The sequence below is a fragment of the Urocampus carinirostris genome, chromosome 9 (assembly GCF_059441175.1).
Source record: "Urocampus carinirostris isolate Australia breed hairy pipefish chromosome 9, RoL_Ucar_1.0, whole genome shotgun sequence".
Classification (NCBI taxonomy): Eukaryota; Metazoa; Chordata; class Actinopteri; order Syngnathiformes; family Syngnathidae; genus Urocampus; species Urocampus carinirostris.
The window spans coordinates 40,576,558-40,595,981 of NC_142357.1; the positions used below are offsets into that span (position 1 = coordinate 40,576,558).

At 40.4% G+C, this 19,424-nt stretch overlaps 2 protein-coding genes across 7 annotated transcripts in view; one reads left to right on the forward strand and one right to left on the reverse strand.

Moving 5' to 3' along the window:
• The window catches only part of LOC148360299 (uncharacterized), a 120,969-nt gene that overhangs the window by 48,485 nt on the left and 53,060 nt on the right, over positions 1–19,424 (forward strand). The window lies entirely within an intron of this gene.
• LOC148360300 (A disintegrin and metalloproteinase with thrombospondin motifs 2-like) overlaps positions 1–19,424 on the reverse strand; it is a 145,704-nt gene that overhangs the window by 37,657 nt on the left and 88,623 nt on the right. For both annotated transcript variants that reach the window (XM_088343878.1, XM_088343877.1), the window contains exon 4: positions 7,702–7,907. In XM_088343878.1, coding sequence (XP_088200004.1) covers positions 7,702–7,907 — 206 coding nt within the window. The remainder of the gene's footprint in view (positions 1–7,701; positions 7,908–19,424) is intronic.

Genomic DNA, 19,424 nt, shown 5'->3' on the forward strand with positions numbered 1-19,424 from the left:
CATCCAACGGTGTATTTATTTTTTGCAAACTACTGAATGCGATAAACAGCAAAGCCAAAGTAAAGCCGCATTGTCTGGTATCTGACAACATTGGCAAGCGTGAACGGTAGTATTTCTTGATTGCGTTAACGTGTGTTTATGGCAAATGATTCAATCCTGATAAATCTTTATAAAGCTAAGCGTACATATTCGCACATCGGAAATCCCTAAAATAACACGGGCGGTTTAAGTGGGAACAGTACTTTCCATCTGGAAGTGTGTGTTTACCAAAACGGAAGCAAAATGGACGCATGCTGTAATTAGCCTACAAGTGCAAAATGAGTCTCTATGACTTTACTGAATGCGTATAAAAGAGTAGCCAAAATACATTAAGAACACATAGTAGTTTAAGTGATTGGGAAAAATAAAAGAATATAAACATTCTGAAGTTAGGACCTAAAATTCTGACCTCACTTAAAAACCAATACAATTAACTGATTCTTCACCCTTTTCCATTTACATTAGTGGCAAATGGACTTAGTACTCTAAAGTACTCTCTTTTTTGGTACAGAAAACAGTCTTCCTGTTTCTAGAGCGCCCTCGTGGCTAGTTAGCTTACCAACCTGCAGTTTGGACTAGAGATAAACATTGGGGCTATCCATGGGATTGACTAACAGAAAATTGCCACAAATCATCATCAAGCGGGGGAGGATTCTATGTGAACGTCAAATTTGGTCCAGGGTTAACTTATGAACAAATCTGTAACTTATAAACTGGAAAATAGTAAAAGAACTTTAAGATACACAAAGCTTATTCACAAAACTTCTGGTTTTGATTTTAAAGCTAAGAAAATGTCAATGGTGCATCACAGTTGGAATTGACATTAACACAAGAAAATTAGTCATCAAATCATTTAGTGCCACAGATTTAGAAACTGTTTGCATTTCATCCATCTCTGGTGCCATGGACGTGAAAATACTTTCTTTGGTTTTTAGCTCCCAAGAAAACGTAGTAATACCCTCCGTCCACTTGTTGGCAGTGTCCCATGGCTCGGGTAATGATTTTTGTCTTATAAAATACCACTAGATAGAAACAGTGACTTTTGGCTGATTCAGAAAACTTGCTTCGTGTCTCAAGCAGGCCCATGATGAGGCAAGTTGGCTTACTAACGTGTAGAGATCAGTAGAATTTGGGATAACCGAAGAATGCCATCAGAAAACTTACAGATCTTCCTATTCTTTATCCATTTATCCATCAATTTTGTTCTAGAGCTAACAAAAGGAAAAACGTGCAAACTATACTGAAAATATTTGAAAGGGTTACACCTAATTCAGATGTAATAGCACACCTCGTTTCAGCATTTAGTCCTTATCTATACACATTCACAGGAGACGCATGCAGTCTAAACAATACATTTTTTTGATGTAACAGCTCACAAGCTGATGCTCCCAGGCCACATTTTGGGTTGCAAATGTTAACTTCAATTCAAATGAGATGCTCCCGTGGAGCTGTCTTCCTCATTCGGTCCAGGAACTTTACATTTTGAAAGTCAGACATGACTCATGTTTGTCCTGGCTCATCTCTTAGTAATGCTGCCAGACTGCTGGGGAAGCTCCTTGGAAGTTTTTTTTCCTCTTCTATTTCTCTGACTTGGCAGCGAAACCTCGCATGAAAACACCCCGAAAAAAGGACCACCTAAAATCAACTTAAGATATTTAACCTTTCCTCACAACAGTCACCTGCATCATTATCGTTTTATCACAAAGGTGTTATGATGTTACTATATTTTTCAAATATACGAAACATCTGCGCCAAAGCGATAAGAAGCTGTTCCTTTGTGCATATGGTTCCGAGCTAGGGTTGGAGTGTTGACATATCAAATTAAAAGTTCACACTTTTCGATTCTTTGGAGGTAGAAAAAAAAAAACGGAGATGTTGCTACTTTTAACCTGCACTTAATTAGCAGAACGCACCTCTTACACTTGCAGTAGTAGCTCACAATTACAAAGTACTCTCAATTTTAAAATCAATAAAATGTTGTGCTGTCCGGACAGAAACATTTGCTAAACCGCAAAAAAGTCGAATTCATAAAATGCAGTAAGAAAGAGAATGTAGTCATCAGAAGAACTGTATCAATTAAAATATGACATTTTAATCTGTCATCTGCAATATTACATTTTTTTCATCAATATATGTTTGTATTAGAGGTAAACCGATGATCGGCACCGATATTTAGGAATTTGACCAATATCGGTTTGTGCATATTTTTTTGGCAACAGGCCAGTTATTAAGTTTCAGATGCAGCCGATTGAGAGCTTGAGACTATCTTGCTTTTACTACCTTTGTACGAGTTACCGCCAAGCCTAATTTTATTTCCTGCATTACAAATATTTTTTGTTCAAGTAAGAGATTATTCATGCCAGTTATAGGCGCCACCAGGCTTTACTTGCCCAAGACACTGTCAGGGCCAGAACAGAAACGGGACCCAATTGCGTTACGTTTCTCATAAGTTTTATTGAAGGAAAGAGGAAGGGTTGCGCCCACGATCCGGTGTTCGCTGGGCGCGGGAGGCAAGTCGCTCTTGTACTCGGATTGTGATCCAAACACGGAGGTGGATCTAGCGTAGCGAGCGATGGCGGTGTCAGGGACGGAAAAACTGGGCGGTAGCCGGGACTGGGAGACCAAGGTGTGGTCGGGGTCGGAAACGAGTCGTAAGCCAAAACGGGAAAGCAGACGTAGTTGGGGCCAATGTGCTTTAGAGACTCACGCACACAGATTTCAGAGAGCTATTACATTTGTATTTGAATTGATAAAAAATATTTTTTGTTTCTTTTTGAATTATTAAAAATGTCTTACACCCATTTTTAAGAATTACAGCAAATGGATATCGTTATCAGCCTCCTCTTAAGACTAATAATTGGTATCGGCCCTGAAAAACCTATATTGGTTGATCCCTAGTATGTATATGTACTGTGTATATATAATGTATGTATAATGCATTTATTGTTGTTTAAAATATCAATTCTCTTGTTTTACTTAAAAAATACAGAAAATGAATTATTTTAAATAATAACATTTGTCATTTTCCACCCTCTAATTTATTTTTAAATTGATGCTTTTTTTTGTCCTGAAAATCGTTGAGCTTTGCACCTGGGTACGTTTCTTATTATAACGGTTAATAATAATGTGCAGCATTCAAAGAGTGATAAACACTTTTCGTAGCAAAAGACAATAATCAAAACATCCCATGCACCAATGAGCATCAGTTTTGCTTATCTTCTCAAAGTCTTTGGAGGGATACACTTGAGAAGCCCTAAAATAGTGAGGATTTGACTTGCCTGCCGTGACAGCGTTCTGCAACTATCTGTGACACCCACAACTGAAGAGCAGTCTATTATTACCCTCACACGTTTGGATTCTTTTATCCCTCTCTTAGCGCTTAATAATCAGACTCTTGTCTCCTTAAACAGTCAAGCTGCGAATAGCGAAGTAGTCACGGGCTCTCATTGGGTCTTGTCGTGCCCTCGAAGCTTGTTTATTGGTTGTATCATATTTGTTCATAGATTTATGTGTTAAAATGCCCATTTGCCCCAAGTTTAATGGACTGTGTTGTTGACTGAGAGTAAGGAGAAAGATGAGAGGGGGATGCAAAAAAACTCAAAAAATTAAAAATGCACAGTGGACCCCTGGAATATCTGAGGTGGTGATCAAAAAGTGAAATTGCTGTATAGCAGGGGATAGAAAACTACGGTAATTAGCCCCGAACCCCTAGTGACCCAGATAAGAAATATAAAATAAATAAATGGAAAATAGTGAGTACTACTTATGTGTTAAATACATGCATACGAATAAATAAGTGAGGCACGGCAGCTGATTAGTTAGTGCGTCATCATGTTTTCGCTTCTTCCTTTAGCATTATTTAGTCTTGGGATAACAGAACAAAAAAAAATACAGTATAATATACTATCTTGCAAAACCTTTACAAACCATACACGTTTCTGAACCAAATGTAGAGACAGAAAGGCATCGTGTCAACAAATAGTGGACAGGCATCTTTGAGACGTAGAACAGCCATATGCACCTCAAAGTCTGGATTTGAGTTCTTTTTAGAACTCAAAATAATTTGTAGTTGATGCTCATAGTGAGAAAAATGCTGTAAAAGGGCCCTTAAAAACGGCAAAAGGCGAGGAGACGTTGTGTTTTGGGAACTGGATATCGTGATGTTATTTCTAAATTGACTAACAAAGAACTTTTGTAATGATTGATGATGACATCATAATGAGTTGAAATGATTAATAGAAGCGCCCAATGTTACAGTTTTTAGGTAATAGGTCTTTTATTCGAGGCTTTGGCTGCAAACCATCCTACCTTTTTCCTTTTTGGGTTGTTTGTTCATTTTGTGATGTGGATTTGGTTGCAGCATGGCAGAAAAACAAACGAAAACAATCACAATCGGGCATCTGTTAGTCAAAGGAGCTTCCTGTACTGCCGAAGCATAAAACTGAACTTAATATGCATAATTCGTATGAGTAACTTCCTTCACACTGGCATCTCCCTTATTATCACTGAATATTCATCGCCGTTGGGAGTATAATTAACACTTTGTTGCACCTCTCGAAAGGTCTTTGCTAATGGACCAGACAGAGGAGCACCAATTGTATCCGTCTATTGAATTCTATGATGGTCGTCTGATTTTTTTCTCTGAGAGTTACACCTGGCCAGCAAAGTTGATTGGATCAAATCCTTTCTTTCCACTCCATAATCACTTCCTTCAGTTAGATAACAATTATCATTCTTTGCACCTACAGTTTCTGTTAGCGGGTGACGTGCGATTCGGTTTTGGGATATTTGCGCGGCCCACCCAGCGTGCACCATTCCACCTGAGTTAAGCGCTTACTATATTGTTGGAAATGTTGTGCTCTAACTTTTTAGAATGTGCGAGAGACAGGTAAAAGTTCTGTCCGAAGGGGGCGCTAGTATTACAATACAGAACTGATGTACGGATGAATGACATAAATTAGAATGAAGCGAAATAACTTTCAAGTTATAATCATACTAAAAAAAGAAACTCTTAAAGAGGTAAAAACGTGAAAGGAGTTGCAAGCAGAATTACTGGCGCTTAAATCCAACTCTCACGCGCTGAACTGCGGTTGAACCGAATTCCGATTTTGGGATTCAAACGTCCGTAGGTCGGTCCTTTGATGTCCCGCAACACCCCCGCACCCCGAGCGCAAACACATGCTTGAACTGCACTTGATCAAATACTTCCTATTGACCTCTGCTTTTCATTTAGAGTCAATTGGGGAAAAGCAAAAATAGACGAGCAACTCCTCAAGAAATATCAGATGGGCAGCATTGTTCATGTTCTCTAACTGTACTACCAACGTATGTACTCAGACTTCGACTTATAACACATAGTCAAATGCTTCCAATCAGGGAGGTTTTTATAATTCCCTCTATTTTGTAAAATTGACCAAACATCATGGGGCAAATCAGTCATGAGAATCTAAGGGAGTCAGCAATACAGGCCAGAAAATCATCAGCTGCTCTATGCCCAATTTCACTGACAAAACCATCCCTCAAAACAAAAACCAACAGTTTCAAAGATAGTTGGGAGCCAAAACTGTTACCACCCTGAACAAGCACACATAACTGGAAAAAAATAATAAATCTATTCTATTGGAAAACCATTAAATTGTCTACGTAGAAATTAAAATAAATATTAAAATTGAATTATAAAAATAAAGGACAGAGAATTTATTTTCAGTTTATGAAATAATCCCTCAAATAATCACTGTATCACTTGGAGCTTGAATAAAACACATGGATTGCTAATTTATGTTGGATTGGATGACAAGGAAAACAGCCTGTTCAATTGATGTCAAATATCGAAAAAAAAACTGACAAAACACTAATTTTAACCCAAAAGAACTCAATTGGTAATTTTGGGAGGGAAAAGAGAAGCATATCATGGCTAGCATGTAAAAAAAAAAATCTTCTATCCCAAATACATTTTTGTCCAATCAAAGTAACCTTCCATGATTTATGTATGAGTTATTCAAAGAGTATTCTAAATTTGTCGACAAAAATGTTATCGATTGTTTTCAAAGGAAAATAATATATTTATATATTTTTTGGGGGGGGAACAATAGTGTTTTTCCACATGACAGTGACTATCACATTCAATGTTGTTTTGGGCCACATCTGGCCCCGGAGCCTCAATTTTCCCACCTATGCGTTATTTGCTCAAACTGCTGAGATTACTACTAATTAATATTCAATTTGAAACCTGCTGCGGTGTTGTTAAAGTAAATGCGTTGGGATGTAAAATTGACATCAACAAAACTCTCACAGTCCTAATTGTCTCATCTCCGTGAAATTACTCGCCACCAAAATGAAAAGCCGAATAACACGATAAGATTTCAATAGCTGCGGTAAATAAAGCTTGAAAAGTGCTCTCATTGAATTACCCCCACTGATTCAAATAAGGAAAGCTTGAAAATGAAAAAAAAAGTGAAAAGGTTGGGGATAGGGGGAGATACACCTCCCCTCCTAAAAGCAAACTTTCAGAAGTCGCCGCCACGTGTGGAGAGGCAACCCTCCTATTTTCCTGTTTATCACGCTGTCACTCATCTCTTCTTCTTCTACGTCTCCCTGCAGCGCAGACGAGGGAAGGGAGAACTCTAGCATCAAAAACATGGGGAACAAACCATCAGTTTAGCTCCAAAGCACTAAATCTAAAGAAATGTTCATCCTCGGTGTCACGGTACAACACAGCTGGCAAAACAGGCGGCCCGCGGGCCAGATCAGGCCCGCTAAGGGATTGAATCCGGCCCGGGAGACAACACGCAGAGAAGCGCAAGAGAAAGACAAGCTGCAGGTTGAAATATGTTAATTTGATGTTGCCAAAGCCAGGTGCCTTGAACAAAGATACTGTACTGTATTTATTATTCTCTCTCTCTCTCTGTCTCTCTCTCTCTTTCACTCTCTGTGTCTCTTTTTCTCTTCCTTTGTTGCTCTTAGTCTTTTTCTCTCTGTGTCTTTTTAACTTCTTTTGCTCTCACCTACCCTTCGTGCTTTCTTTTCTCTCCTTCTGTCTTTCTATTTCTCTTTGGATTTCTTTCTTCCTCTCCCTTTCTTTCCCCCTCTCTCACGACTTCTCTTTTTATCTCTTTTGTTTCTCACGCTCTCTCCCTCTCTCTTTCTTTGTCCCACCCTCTCTGCTTTTCCCTCCCTCTTTCTCTTATTTCTTTCTCTTGAATCTACTAGTCCGGCCCCTGACAGAATGTTTGTTCTATGGTGTGGCCCCCGAGTTCAAAGGAGTTTGACACCCCCTGCGGTAAAAGATGCGCCGCGTCCTGTTTCTACCTCTACATCACTGACGTCAGATGTCATTTCCTCTTCTCGCCGATAGCTGACAAGCTTTACAATCTTTCGTTCCGCTTTTTGGCCAAATATGTCACTATTTGCACCTTGTAGACTGCAGTATATGATTTTCATTTTGGGTGCGGTTTCGTTCAGTCTTCTCAGTTCCTTTTTATAGATGACCGATGCGTGGCAAAAACTGCCCCTCCCCCGAGGGCCCCCCCCCGCGTGAAATGCCACCCCTCATCAGTTGTAGCCTGCACGCGGGTGCTCGTGTGTTTGCGTTCAACACTTATCACTGGACAAGGATATCGTAGATAAGCAAAGTCACCTTCCGGAGTCGGAGCGCACACTTACTATGTTCATGAGCGTTAGCAGGTACTTCTGAACGTTCTCCTTCCCGTGGAACTGGACCACCGAGTCGTCCACGCCCAGCAGAACCTCGATGTTGTAGGCCCGGTCCATGCTCTGCCTGCGAGCGCGTCTCGCCCGGGTGTTATTGATGCTCTGTTCCACCCCTCGGTAGAGAGACTCCAGGTCCATTAGGCCGCCGATATCGGCACCTAGACGTGAGAAAAATCTGTTTACATCAGTGTTTAAAATGTATTTTTTTAAGAAGTGCGTACACCACCACTTATAGTAATATCTGATGATATGGTGAAAATACATGATTTGTTTTCCAAACAAAATCACGATCTTGATTTTCTCAAAATTATTCAATAAGTTTTGTTTGACAAGCATTTTTATGACAATGTCACCTCCTGTTTCCCCCCCAAAAATCTGACATTTTACAGGGTTTGTGCTGGTGCTTGAAATCCATGAAAATGCTTAAATTTCAAAGTGCTTAAAATTTGGGTGACGTGCTTGTAAATGCTGCCATGTTTCAAAACAAGTTTCCCTTATAAAGATGCAACCACTGCTCTTTGGTGGCTTTTCTTTGCCATTGCATTTCTTCTTGGCTTGTGATTAAGGGCATCATGATTAGGTTTGTATGGCATTCTCCTATAGAGCACTATGGCCCCATACGGGTTCGACCAAGAGGACAGGTGCATGCTACACCTAAACAGGGCAGTATAAATTGTGGAAGGATTATGTATCAATCACGGTCATTTGCTATGGGCCATGCAAGAATTAGTCGTTTCCCAGTGGTAAATTGCAATAGGAAGAACTTCCTGCAACTGAAAATGTAAGATACTTATTACTGTCATCTATACCAAACAGTTATATTGGGAGAAATTTGTCTCAAAAACAAACATTAGATAGATAGATAGATAGATACTTTGTTCATCCTCGAAGGGAAATTCACATTTCCAGCATTATCCCTGAGCTGAGAACAATCGAAAATAACACGGGAGCTGCTGGAGTGGCTGCCATTCGTGACGGCGCCGGAAGAAAAGATTCAATTTGAATCATGTACAAACAAACAAACAATTGAATCATGTACAAACAAACAAACAAACAAACAAAATATTCATTTTTCAATTTCTAAGCATCCTTTCGAGATCCCTTGTGATTAAAGCTAAACAAATTAACGATCTGGTCTTTCGGGATTTATTCAACATCTAAAAACCATGTCTTAATATTTGCACACGCTATATTTAAAATTGCATATGTAAATTGTAGATATACGTAATTTGTGGCTCTGGAAAATGCAGGATACACACTGGATATTTTTTCTTTGAGAAATTGGAAAATTGGCTTTTTGATAATCCTCAAAAAGTGCTTGAATTTGGCCATGAAAAGGGTGTACGAAACCTGATTTAGGAAACCTATCCAACTTGGACAGGGATCGGTTTTGACCAACTGGTCCTAAATCTATTACAATGCCATCTTCTACCAAGAAGGTATTCAGTTACTGAGTGTAGTGATAAGTATGCTGTGCCGCCTAAGTGCTAAAATTATCTATGTGTTACCGGCTTGCTGTGGTGGCCAGACATTGAATTAAAAACAAGATCTGCTGGGAAAAAAACATTGATGGGGGAAAAAAAATGTATTTGCTATGGACTTGTGGACTTAACTCGAGCGTCTTAGATCTGATTTTACCTGCAGTGAATTTTTTAAATCAAAATGTTCATGTTTTTACATTAGGCACGAATGCATAGACACTAGCATTAGTGGCTAGCTGCCTTGTCAACAATGTTGAAACTGGCATAGGCTGCTAAAGTGAAGTTCGTTGATCAACGTGATCCTCACAGCTAATGCAGCTAGCGGCAGCATCAGCGAAAATACATTCGAAATCCGAGGCAGGGACTGCTGGAAAAGGAAAGAAAAGGCCCAAGAAGCGAACCAAAGATCTTTCAATTCTGGGAGATTCAGAACTTGTTAAGGTTCTCGGAGTTGTACTCAACTAAAAGAATATAAATGAGTATGTGGGTAAATAAAACTCAAAGATCATTTAAAACATTTCCTGGAAACATTGCAGATGTTGATTGAACAGACCATTGAGACTTTGACAAAGAGATCAATGGTAATTACCATTCTAACCATGGTTCTAGTACCAACTATTCAGCAGAATATTGCTTATGTGGACCTCGTTGGGTAAATGACTTCAAATTTGGAATCAACCTAAAAATTTGATTTTTGATAAGCATAACGATCAAACCCAAAATTTCCTCTCCAAAATCCCTGCAGCTTTAATCTTTGAAGTATAAACAAAATGAAAACAGGAACTAATATTGATCCTACAGTAGAGTAGTCAATCATTTCCTCCGGTTTTATCTTTTGTTTGTTTTATAAAGGACCGGTTGAGGGTGAGGTGTCAGCTTTCAGCCTTACAGATCTGCTCCTAATCAAACAAATATTTCCATTTCTGCCTGAATAAAAGCAGCAGATGGTGCTCGCTAAACACATGGATGGCTACGGCTCTCACACGGGGCTGCCTGCCCTGCTCTTTTCTTGGCTTGCTACGAGCTGGAAAACATGAACATTTTTCAAGAAGCGACTCGAGTTAAATGCACGGCCACTGGACAGCAGTTTTCCCAAACGGCTCGGCCAAACATAATGTTATTAGTCGCACATTTTTGACCAATCGAGTATGTTGTTTTTGGGTGACTGGTTCAAGCACTTGTATTTTTTGAGGCCGTGAGAGAATAATCTGAGAGAAGATCAATGGTGCAGTTTCTTCAAGCAAGGCCTGCAATCATTCTACGGCCTTGCATGTATGGAAGCCCGGGGAAGACGATCCCAGCAGTCTTAAAACACAAAACGGAAATCCTGGTCAACCGTGTTCAAGGATGACATCCTCTTTGAAATGGAGTGACAAATGAGAGTAGATTCCATCGTAAACATGGTCTATGTGTCACACCAGAAAATACATGTAAGGCTTAAAAGAAAAAATCGTAATTTAAAAAAAATATATTAGGAAACACAATAGTGCTTGTAGATTGGGCTACGTTAAGATGAAAAGTGCAATTAAAAATAGCTCTCAGGAAATGAAATATGAACGTACATTTGTCTGTACATAGGGGATAAGTTTATTCGGTTTTAAGTATTGGACACCCGCAAAGAAGATTGCATAAAATGCTCGTTTATTAATTTGACTAATTATCTCACCATCGTTCGCTTTTTTGACTATTATGTATCGTTTGCATCGTTGTCTCTATCGGCCAATAATGTTGCTGATCTTTGATTTCCACACTTTTTAGAGCGATGTGCTTATTGTAACCTTACAGATATAAAGAAAGAAAGGGCTAAAGAGCTTTAAGAACTGATTTGAATTAGGCATTGGGAGTTTTTTGTACCGTCCACTCCTTACAAGTTCAAAATGAATTCACGTCTTGTGTGTCTAGTAAACTATAAATTCATCAATAATCGACATCTTTAGCAGTCTTGTTGTGCTTGTTTAGGGTGGTGATGACCCTGGGAAAGAAACCGTCTCTTTGTCCTTTTTTTAACGGACCTTGAGCATGTGACAGAGGACAGCAGGTCAGATCGTTTGTAGTTGGGTGAGGGGAGTCTGTAATAATATTGTATCTTATGTGGTAGTGACGTTGCAGAGAGAAGATAATAATTTTCTGGACAGTGTTGATATCTCTGGTAGTTTCTCTTGTCTGCTGCCGGGTACCCAGCATACAACACTGTGATGCTGCATGCTCTACTCTGTGGCTCTGTAGAAAGACAGCGGCAGCTTATGTCCCGGATTGATTTTCCTGAGAACTCTAAGGAGATGAATGCACTGCTGGGCCTTCCCTAACACGGCTCTGGTGTCAGCAGACCAGGAAAGGCGATTGGAGATGTTCACGTCTAGGAGTTTCAAAGAGTCGACTCTCCCTGCAACGTCTCCATTACTGGTAAATGAAGCTGGGTCTGTGCTTTTCCACCTGAAGTCTGGTACAACTTGCTTAGATTTGGCGGTTTTCAGTGAGGGTTTTTCAGAAATGGTTGATTGCGCGAGACAAACGTGCCGTAGAGGGAGACGGCAATATTTTGGCATCTCCCGTCAAAGAGCAGCGAAGAAAAAGTGAGACGTGCCATCTCGTCTCCCGATCGGCAAGGGGCACGGCGCTCTCTTACGCAATGTATCCACGGCAACGGGGCTCATAAGTAAAACAACGAGCGCGTGGCTAATATTGGCTCCCGAGTCGTAAGCAGATTCAATCTGCGAGCCAGAAAATGATCCCATATCTGCCCACACCCCCGTTGAGTGACAGAAAACCCACGCAGAAAGGGACAGACACGGCGGGAAGGGGATGGGCGGCAGGACCGAGAGACAATTACCAGCTCGGTGTCGAAACCCTGCAGCAGACTTTTAAAAGGCAAAACTGGATATTTTTACCTTTTACTTATGTAACGGCGAGACGACGGGGAGGATGCCTTCTCGTTTGTGAGACTTTGCAAAACCGTGGTTTAAACAATGCGGGGGAGATTGCGTAACCCGGGACCTCAGAGGTGTGTGAAGCGGTAGCTAGCTCTAAGTGACAGCTACGGGTCGTTCAAGGTGAAACGACCGACTCCTTTAAACGTTTCCCGGCCAGGGCACTCCCTTGTCCTTGCTTTCGCTCTCTAAGCACGCTCCTGCCAAAAGCATGTTTTTCCGGGAAAATGCGGAGGAACGCGCAGAATGAGACGAAGGGTTTTAAAGAGCAAGCCGAAGAGCTGAGAGATGTGATTGATGAACGTGATTAAGAAGAACTTGGGTGCTCCTGGAGCGATACGGGATATCGTTCACTTGTTGAACACCTGTCTGTCTGCTTGCATTTGGTGCAGTGAGAAATGACCAGAACTTGGAATGGGGGATTCAATTACTCTGAATGCTACAAGTTAGCAGTATTTCACCACTAAATAAGTATACAAATTTTAATAAGAATGTTTGAGCCAATATTCAGTCTAGGTACCTGCTCTCTATTGAGGTTTTTAGATTATTTTAAGTGTAGTTATCCTAAATTTAAGTCATTTAACTTGTTTTTTTCCGGTAATATATAAAGTTTTACTTCAACTAAGGAAAATTGTTCGATAATTTTAAAAAGGAGCAATTTGATCAAAGTATTTACCATCTGGTGTGGAATATTATTTTTCTTAGACGATCCTTATCTGGAAAAATAACACTTAAAATAAGCTAAATTTTCTGCAAATGGGGACAGATTTTAATTTCTTGCTGTGCAGAGAATGAAATCGGATGAATATTGTCTCATTATTGAAAAACTGGTCTTACCTTATGGCATCGACTGAGGTAATGCTAGTGTTCTGCGATGGTCGCAAAAGAGCTAAACGCGAAAAAGTCACATTTGATCACAGGCCGAAAATTGTCCGAAAGAAAAAGCTAGCTTTCTTAGCAAACCTAATTTGCATATTTTTATTGGGTTGTATGATCTTCTAGCCCAACATAAACAAAACACACACACACACCCTGTCTTCCTATTCTCATTCGGGTAAAGTACAAGGGAGCAGCCTTATTAGGACACAAAGGTTCTTTGTCTTTCAACCTTTGCAAAATGTCAAGAATGTCTTGTTGCATACAAGGGGAAGGTGTCGGGAAAAAAAAAAAAAGGGGGGGGGGGGTCTGGGGAAACCGAGTCAATGCAGGAGGTAGGGGATGATCATTTAGCTCAGGCCGAAGATTGAGTATTTCCATTTAAAAACTATTTCAAATAGTAAAGTAGACCCTTTGGATATGGCAAACCCACTTCATGATATGTTCAATTTACATTGTTGAAAAAGATGGGGGTTTTTTTGGCCTCATTTTACAACATTTTCAATAACAATTCTTTCTTTTGCATGTTACTTTTGTAAAATGCCTGTCTGCTTTTTGTCAATAACATGCTGTTATGCTATTGATGTGCATCATGAGAATCCCGATATCCTATTAGCTGCACTATGAAATGAAATGAAATGATCTGCATTTCTATAGCGCTTTTCAAGTCAATGACTTCCCAAAGCGCTTTACAATGTGCTCCACATTTCCCAATAGCGGCCTTGCAGCCATGTAAGGCGCTAACCTGCTTATTGGGGGTATTAGGGGTTCAGTGTCTTACCCAAGGACACTTCGACATGTAACACGGACGAGCCGGGATGCGAACTCGGATCCCTTGATCCCAAGACGAGCGCTCTACCTCCTGAACTACTTCTCATTATGTTTTTATCCTAGTTCAGTTCAGAATCTCATGAGCTTTGTGAAGACTGCACAGCGGCAATACAATACTGCACTGTTTTTACTGTATTGATTGACTATGGATCCCAATGGCTTGCATTGATGATAAAGGGAGAAGCAAACACATGCTAATCATGGAACTAACGGTTATCCCCAAAAAACTAAAAAGGCACATACATCGTGGCCTTTGCTGAGGAATTTGGCCTTGGCCAATCGGGACTATTATTAAAAATAAGGAGGCGAAAGGCGCAATTAAGTGTTTTAATTGCATGAAAATCCTCACAAGTTGAAGTTTTAAAATCAAATTTAAGTTTTAATCCATTTTAAACGTCTCCCCCTTCACCCACTTCTTCAATTGAGACGCTCAAATCAGGACACAAACGTAAAAAAAAATGGACTTCAAATGTATAATAATTCATCATATGCATGTACAGCATGTTACAGATAAGCGGTACTCAATATATCCTTTTTTCTTTTTAATTTTAACGTTTCTATCCGAGATACCGAGGTTGATTTATTCATTTAATGTTGTTACAGAGCTGGAACATTTTCCAGTGTTTATTTCAAAAATATTTTGAGGGTGTGATAGAGTCGGACAAAAATGCAGTCATAGTGCCAGACAGTTCCGTTCCACTGTGGACGATACGAGTTAATCTTTGTTTAAGTTTGGCTTTTAGATTTGATTCCGCGAAGCAGTTCGAGACAAGACTGTTAGCAATTTGACTTTCATATGGCTCCTCTAATTGGCAATAATTGCATTTTCGAAGAACATTTCCCTTTTTTCTCTGACACAAACTGCAAAATAACGGTGTCCGGCGCTCATTTTTTGAATTTATTTTACCCGGTGTCTTGCGCGAGCTTCACTTAGATTCGCAAGCTCTCGTCATCTGAAGGAACGACACAGCGGGACACGGAGAGTGGGCGGTCGTCTGTAAAACACCCTCTTTCTCCCGCCCGGCCGCCCACCCTCGGCGCTTCTAACGGACAGACAGTTATGTAAGAGGAAGGAGCCAAAGGTCGCTTTGTCTACCAAACAGCCGGAAAATCCTCGCGGACCGACTAAAGCTAGGTGGCCCCCCCTCACCCACCGATTATGAAGGCTGCTTCTCTCGATATTAAAAAACCTGACACGGCCGGCGTAGCCTTAGAGAGGACGGAACGCTGGATGAAATTCATGGATTTAAATACCAGAGATCTTAGGGCGAGGAAATCAAACAAATATCTCGGCAGCAAATTCAAAGTTAGAGATAAACAGTCCTAAACTTAAGCGGTTATTAATAACTGGGCAGAGTTCACCGTTTGATGCTTGAATAATTAGTGTGCTCTCCTGGGAGCTGTTCAAATAAAACGGCTGGATGTTAACCTCGGCGATAAACAGTGGGATTATGGGGTATGCGGCGGTCACCGTGTGAAACTCCTATAGACTGCGCAGCGACCACTTGGGGCCGATATTGAGCACTGGGTCAGTTTATGATGAGAAGGACTTCATGGCTTCATACTAGCAATGACAAATAAAGAACTTGAATGAATAAGCCGTAAAGTCTAAAATTGAATATACATTGGGGGGGGGGGGGTAGTATTTATCAGTCCTCCATGCTGATCCTGTCCAGAGCGTTGATGTTTTGGGGCGCTCGTTGAGCGGCCTCTAACTTGCGGCCCGCAGGCCAATTGTGGCCCACTGGTTTGAGGCCCCTGCAACTATATGAAAGTTTAATGTTAGTGCAGTCCACGCAAGTAAGCAATTAATTCATTCCTGATCGACTGATTTAGTTTGACATTAATGTAGTTATGTTTTTTTATCATAAAATATTATTTTGTGTAGAAAAGTTTTAAAAATATATTTTTAAAAAAGTGGAGTATTTTTATCATAGCTTTCATTGTGGAAAACGCGATCTAGCCAGACCTCACGCGGGTCCTGTTCTATGGAGTTGAAATCTGGTAACAGGCTGGGTCATTCCAAGACCTTGAAACGCTTCTTATGGACTTAACCATTTCCTCTTGTTGTGTGGAAAGATCTAGCAACCAATCAATCATTCAATCAGTCAATGCCCTTACTGACGAGAGATTGTTTTCACTCAAAATCTCACAATACATAGCCCCCTTCATTCTTTCCTTCCTTCACTTGGATAAGATGGTTCCTTTGCGGAAAACTGGACTAAAACACAAGGTTTCACAGTTGGTATTCAGTATTGTTTTTGCTTCAAAAACAATATTTTTTGTTTCCACTGACCATTGGACACTCTCCCAGTCCTCTTCTGGATCATCGTAATTCTCGCTAGCAAACATCAGAAGGACTTGGATTTATTTAGTATTTCCATCTCATTCAAATACAAGAAGTTGTGTTTCTACCGAAAAGGTTCATTTGCCATTCATCTGGCAGAGGGACGTACTTTCAGTCCTCTTCTAGAATCATCCGAGTGTTCGCAAGACTTTGTTACTTTGGTCTTAGCTTCCTGCAGGTCAATCGCCAACTCCCTTATTTAGTTCTGCGTTTTTTCTCACTGTTGCTTTTTTTAGGCAGTCCCAGATTGAGAGAGATTATAAGTGGTATTAGATGTCTTCCAATTCACCCACTTCCACTGCAAATATTAAAAACAAGACTGAAAATATTTCCCAACAACCAGCGTGTGCTCCATTTCTAATGAGGATTCTCGCAAAGGCTGCGTCTTCCTACTCGGAGCATATGACACTCCAATGTCTAATAATACACAGACGAAGGAGAGAGTTTCCATAGGAACACCCTGCGAGGACACACTGCGGTGGAGTTACACGGATGTGCTCCCAGATGCTGCTGACACCTGAACACACTTTGATCACGCGTGTGCACACGCGTACGCACACAAGGTCCCACTGTTGCCTTTTGCGTCCTCCTTTCTAATGAAGAATGGGGTGTGGATCGATAGCGTGGGAGGGAACAGGCCTGTGTTTGTGTGTGTGTGTGTGTAGCTGTCTGGCTTGAAATGTTGCAGACAAGCCGGCGTTTGAATCCCTCCGCGGTTTATCTTCACCGTTGCGGAGCGCTCGTTTATCTGTTGCATCTGCTCGCTATCAGAAATCATTCCGGGTACTCCAGACGTTCACGTTCCTGTATTTTAAACACTCTGATTCCCCCGTATCGTCTTTTAGCCATCCCGGTGGATCGATCGGAGGCATTAGCGAATAAATTGATCATCAAGCTGATATTTTTTCACGAACAAAGATGGGTGAAGATGAAAGGGGACTGGGTTATATTTAGCAAGGCAAGATGAATTGATCGGTTCCTTGCACCGGGAACTGAGGAGGCGGGAATCGATGTTATGGGAGGGGAGGAGGAGAAGTTACCATTCGGTGGCGATTCATTGTCACGCAGATTATAAAAACAATTTTTTATCACCTTTCTTAGATTATTATTATTTTTTTTACTTTTCCCACCAAGGGCTAGGTTCACACCACAGAGCTTAATGCTTAATTCCAATTTTTGGTTGAAATCTGATGGGTTTTTTTTTTGTGATTGTTCACATTTCCAACTAAATGGTACTTAGTCTTCTCGTGTCAACGCCACAACTGTCAAAAGAGGACATGTAAAGTCACACGCAATGCCATCATGTTGGCAGAAGTACTAATAGATGCAAACAGCGGAGCATCGTCCCCCCCCCAAATATGAATTTCAAAACATTGCACTCCCCCATTGGATGCTCTGCATTTGGTGTGATTTGAATGTTAATATTTTGAACGACCACTTGAAGAATCCAGTTGTATGCAACGCGATGTTGGCTGTTCCGTGAGTTACCAAATAAACAAGCGCTTATCTTCCATGAATGTGTCATGTCATGGCACTCGGTGTTTCTGACCGCCGTGTTTGTTGATTCGTCCGCTTCCTCCAGTCTGGTCGAAGGCAGTGAATGCGTTCCAAAAGATCAGACATGTATCAGACCACATATGAAAAGTCGCCAGGGTTTGGTGTGAATAAAGCAACTATGTGCCGTTTAGACGGGCTTCAACAAATCGGATACAGGTCGTGTCCATGCAAAAAACAATATCCCCGCTGTGTAAACCTAGCCTAGTTGTGTTTCGATTTGTCAGACTCGGTCCAAGACAGAGCTCATCACTCTTTGCTGTGTTTGGTTCTTAAAGATTGTTGCCACTGCAACCAAGTGTCGGCATGCTTTCGTAAGCATTCCAACGCAGGATTCCAGTTGAGGCCATCCTGGGCTTTTCTTTGAATCTTTAAAAAAAGATTAAGGGAGTATGAAATCTACAAAAGAGTTACTTTTAACTGTTACTGATTTATTGAATTCAGTTTGTATTGCATTGTCATCATCGTCGGGAGAAAAAAGAAATCCTTTTTTTCAGCAGGATTAAAAAATACATTTTAAAACCTAAAATGAATTTGTGGCTTTTACAAAAAATAAGCTTAATGTATCAAACCCACCATATATTCAATGAACATAAAGTGAATAATACACTTGTTTTATATCTTATTTGTACCGTGTTATTATATATTGTTCAACAGTTCTTCAGCAAAAATGATTTAATGCTGCAAATGAGTAAAAGGTAAGGGTGAAGTATTACCTTCATCTCCAAGGCCGTTCATCTCAGGCCATTATAGTTTACAATATCTTTGTTGTGTTAAAAGTTATGTCTTGACAGCAACAGAAAAATGGCCACCTACTTCAGGGTTTTTGAAGACCACAAGGGCTTCTTGTGTTATCATTTTTCTATTTTGCACTCATTTTTATGAAGGGGGGAAAAAAAAAAACAAGCTTGAAAGAAAATTTAGTTCCCTTGACAGAGATCAGTAAAAAATGTGGGAAATGTGTAAAAATGTATAATGTTCTGCATTTACACATTGTTGTGCTAAATCGTAGAAATGTGCCACAGCGCTACTGGCACCAGTGGTAGAGAAAAAGCATTGCGCTCACATCCCAAGTAGGTTAAAACATAGAAGCAATTAAATGGCTTTTCCAATTATTTACCAGAGTTACATACTTTTTGAGGGAGTGATATGTGTATTGTTCAGTTTTGTTAAGACTAAATTAGATTAGAATTAGAAAAATAAATGAAATACATTTTTCCAAAAAAATGGGAGGTGGCCAGTGTCACACTCTCACGTTCACCAAACATTCATTCCTCTTTGCTCTTCCTAACCTCAAACTGAACATAAAGCCCACAGCAAACCAAGGGGTGAGGTGCTGTGCAATGCATCATCAGCAGAGAGGCGCGACAGCATAAACCGGTTTACCCCCTCCGTATCATATGCGTTGATATCAATCATTCTTAGCTGTTGTTTGTCATTAACACACTCTTGCATCCATTAAATTAACCAACCTCGCATCCAGAGCATGTTTCACCTCATCTATCCTACCATACTCGGGCATTTCCCTCATTCTTTTTCCCACCGATTCTGCACTACATACTCTTAGTCAAACAGCCTTCATCCATTCTTTCAACATGTCCTAACAATCTCAAATCATTTTTAACAGTCCCAGCAAGCTCCCTTACCCTTCTCTTTACT